Source organism: Apaloderma vittatum, unplaced genomic scaffold (genome assembly GCF_000703405.1).
Source record: "Apaloderma vittatum isolate BGI_N311 unplaced genomic scaffold, ASM70340v1 scaffold25574, whole genome shotgun sequence".
Taxonomy (NCBI): Eukaryota; Metazoa; Chordata; class Aves; order Trogoniformes; family Trogonidae; genus Apaloderma; species Apaloderma vittatum.
This window is the reverse complement of record NW_009711309.1, coordinates 11,394-12,807: the sequence shown is the minus strand read 5'-3', so window position 1 is coordinate 12,807 and position 1,414 is coordinate 11,394. Positions and strand designations below refer to the sequence as shown.

At 56.9% G+C, this 1,414-nt stretch overlaps 1 protein-coding gene across 1 annotated transcript in view; it reads right to left on the bottom strand.

Moving 5' to 3' along the window:
* Positions 1–1,414, bottom strand: part of LOC104272580 (butyrophilin subfamily 1 member A1-like) — a gene marked incomplete at its 3' end in the record, with an annotated part of 3,257 nt that overhangs the window by 243 nt on the left and 1,600 nt on the right. Inside the window, exon 2 of the mRNA XM_009867616.1 lies at positions 383–734. Within this exon, the coding sequence (XP_009865918.1) occupies positions 383–734 (352 nt within the window). The remainder of the gene's footprint in view (positions 1–382; positions 735–1,414) is intronic.

Below are 1,414 nucleotides of genomic sequence, written 5' to 3'. Positions count from 1 at the left end.
CCTGGAGTCAGGACATTTCTCGCTGTCTTTTCCATGTGGCTCAGAGATCTGCTCTGCAGGCTATTACTGCAGCAAAATAAACTGCAGGCCTGGATATTGAAATAAAAAAGCACAAACCAGGACACCCTTACTTTATCACCCAGCGCCAAATGTTTTTCTTGCACCCACTCACATGAAGAAAACAGTATCAAGGACACTTCTGAAGTAGGCAGCACGTCTCACAGCTGCTCGATCGGCAATTTTACCTCTCTCAGACAGTTTGGGTGTTTTCAACCATGGGACTTAATAAAACCCGATTTCCAAAGCAACCCCCTGGAATTGCTTCCGGGAAGAAGGACAGGGAAGAAGGGTGCTGGCTACAAGGAGGTGAATTAGAGACCACAGACCTGTCACCTTCAGCTCCACCACGGCCTCCTCATAATCCGAGTCAAGGTGAACAAAGCAGGTGTAATTCCCGCTGTCGTCCAGTCGGACGTGGAAAATTTTCAAGTCCACGCTGCCCTTGGCGAGGCCGTCCTTGAGCAGCTGGGTGCGCCCTTGGTATTGAAGCATCTGCTCCCCGTACTGGTCCTGGCCCCCCTTGTAGCGATGCACGAAGGGCGAGAACTGCTCCCGAAACCAGATCACCTCCGTGTGCCGCGCGCTCCGCTCTGAGAAGAAGCGACAAGGCAGCACCGCGTCCTCGCCCCTGGTCACGATGATGGGGCCGGGGGGTCCCGTCACGTTCAGCGGCGCTGGGAGAAGAAAATGGGTAAGGAAGGGGAGAGAGTAGCCTGACTGAATTGAGACCTGCTGGTCAAACTAAAACGCCAGAAGGAACAGCACAAGTGGAGGAGCGGGGACACGTGTCCTGGAAAGAGCACAGGGATGATGCTTAGGGATGAGGTCAGGAAGGCCACGGCACACCTGGAGCTAAATCTGGCAAGTGATGTAAAGAATAACATGGGCTTCTACGGGTATGTGAACCTTGTGGGGTCCGACAAGGCCATGTGCAAGGTCCTGCCCCTGGGCCAGGGCAATCCCCGTTCCCAGCACAGGGTGGGGGGATGTCACCGAGAGCAGCCGGGGGGACAAGAACTCGGGGGGTCAGGAAGGCCACGGCACACCTGGAGCTAAATCTGGCAAGTGATGTAAAGAATAACATGGGCTTCTACGGGTATGTGAACCTTGTGGGGTCCGACAAGGCCATGTGCAAGGTCCTGCCCCTGGGCCAGGGCAATCCCCGTTCCCAGCACAGGGTGGGGGGATGTCACCGAGAGCAGCCGGGGGGACAAGAACTCGGGGGGCTGGTGCATGAAAGTCTGGGCAGGAGCCACCAAGGTGCTGGCAGCCCAGAAGGCCGATCGCACTCGGGGCTGCGTTAGAAGAAGCGTGGCCAGACGGGCGAGAGAGGGGATCCTGCCCCTCCGCTCCG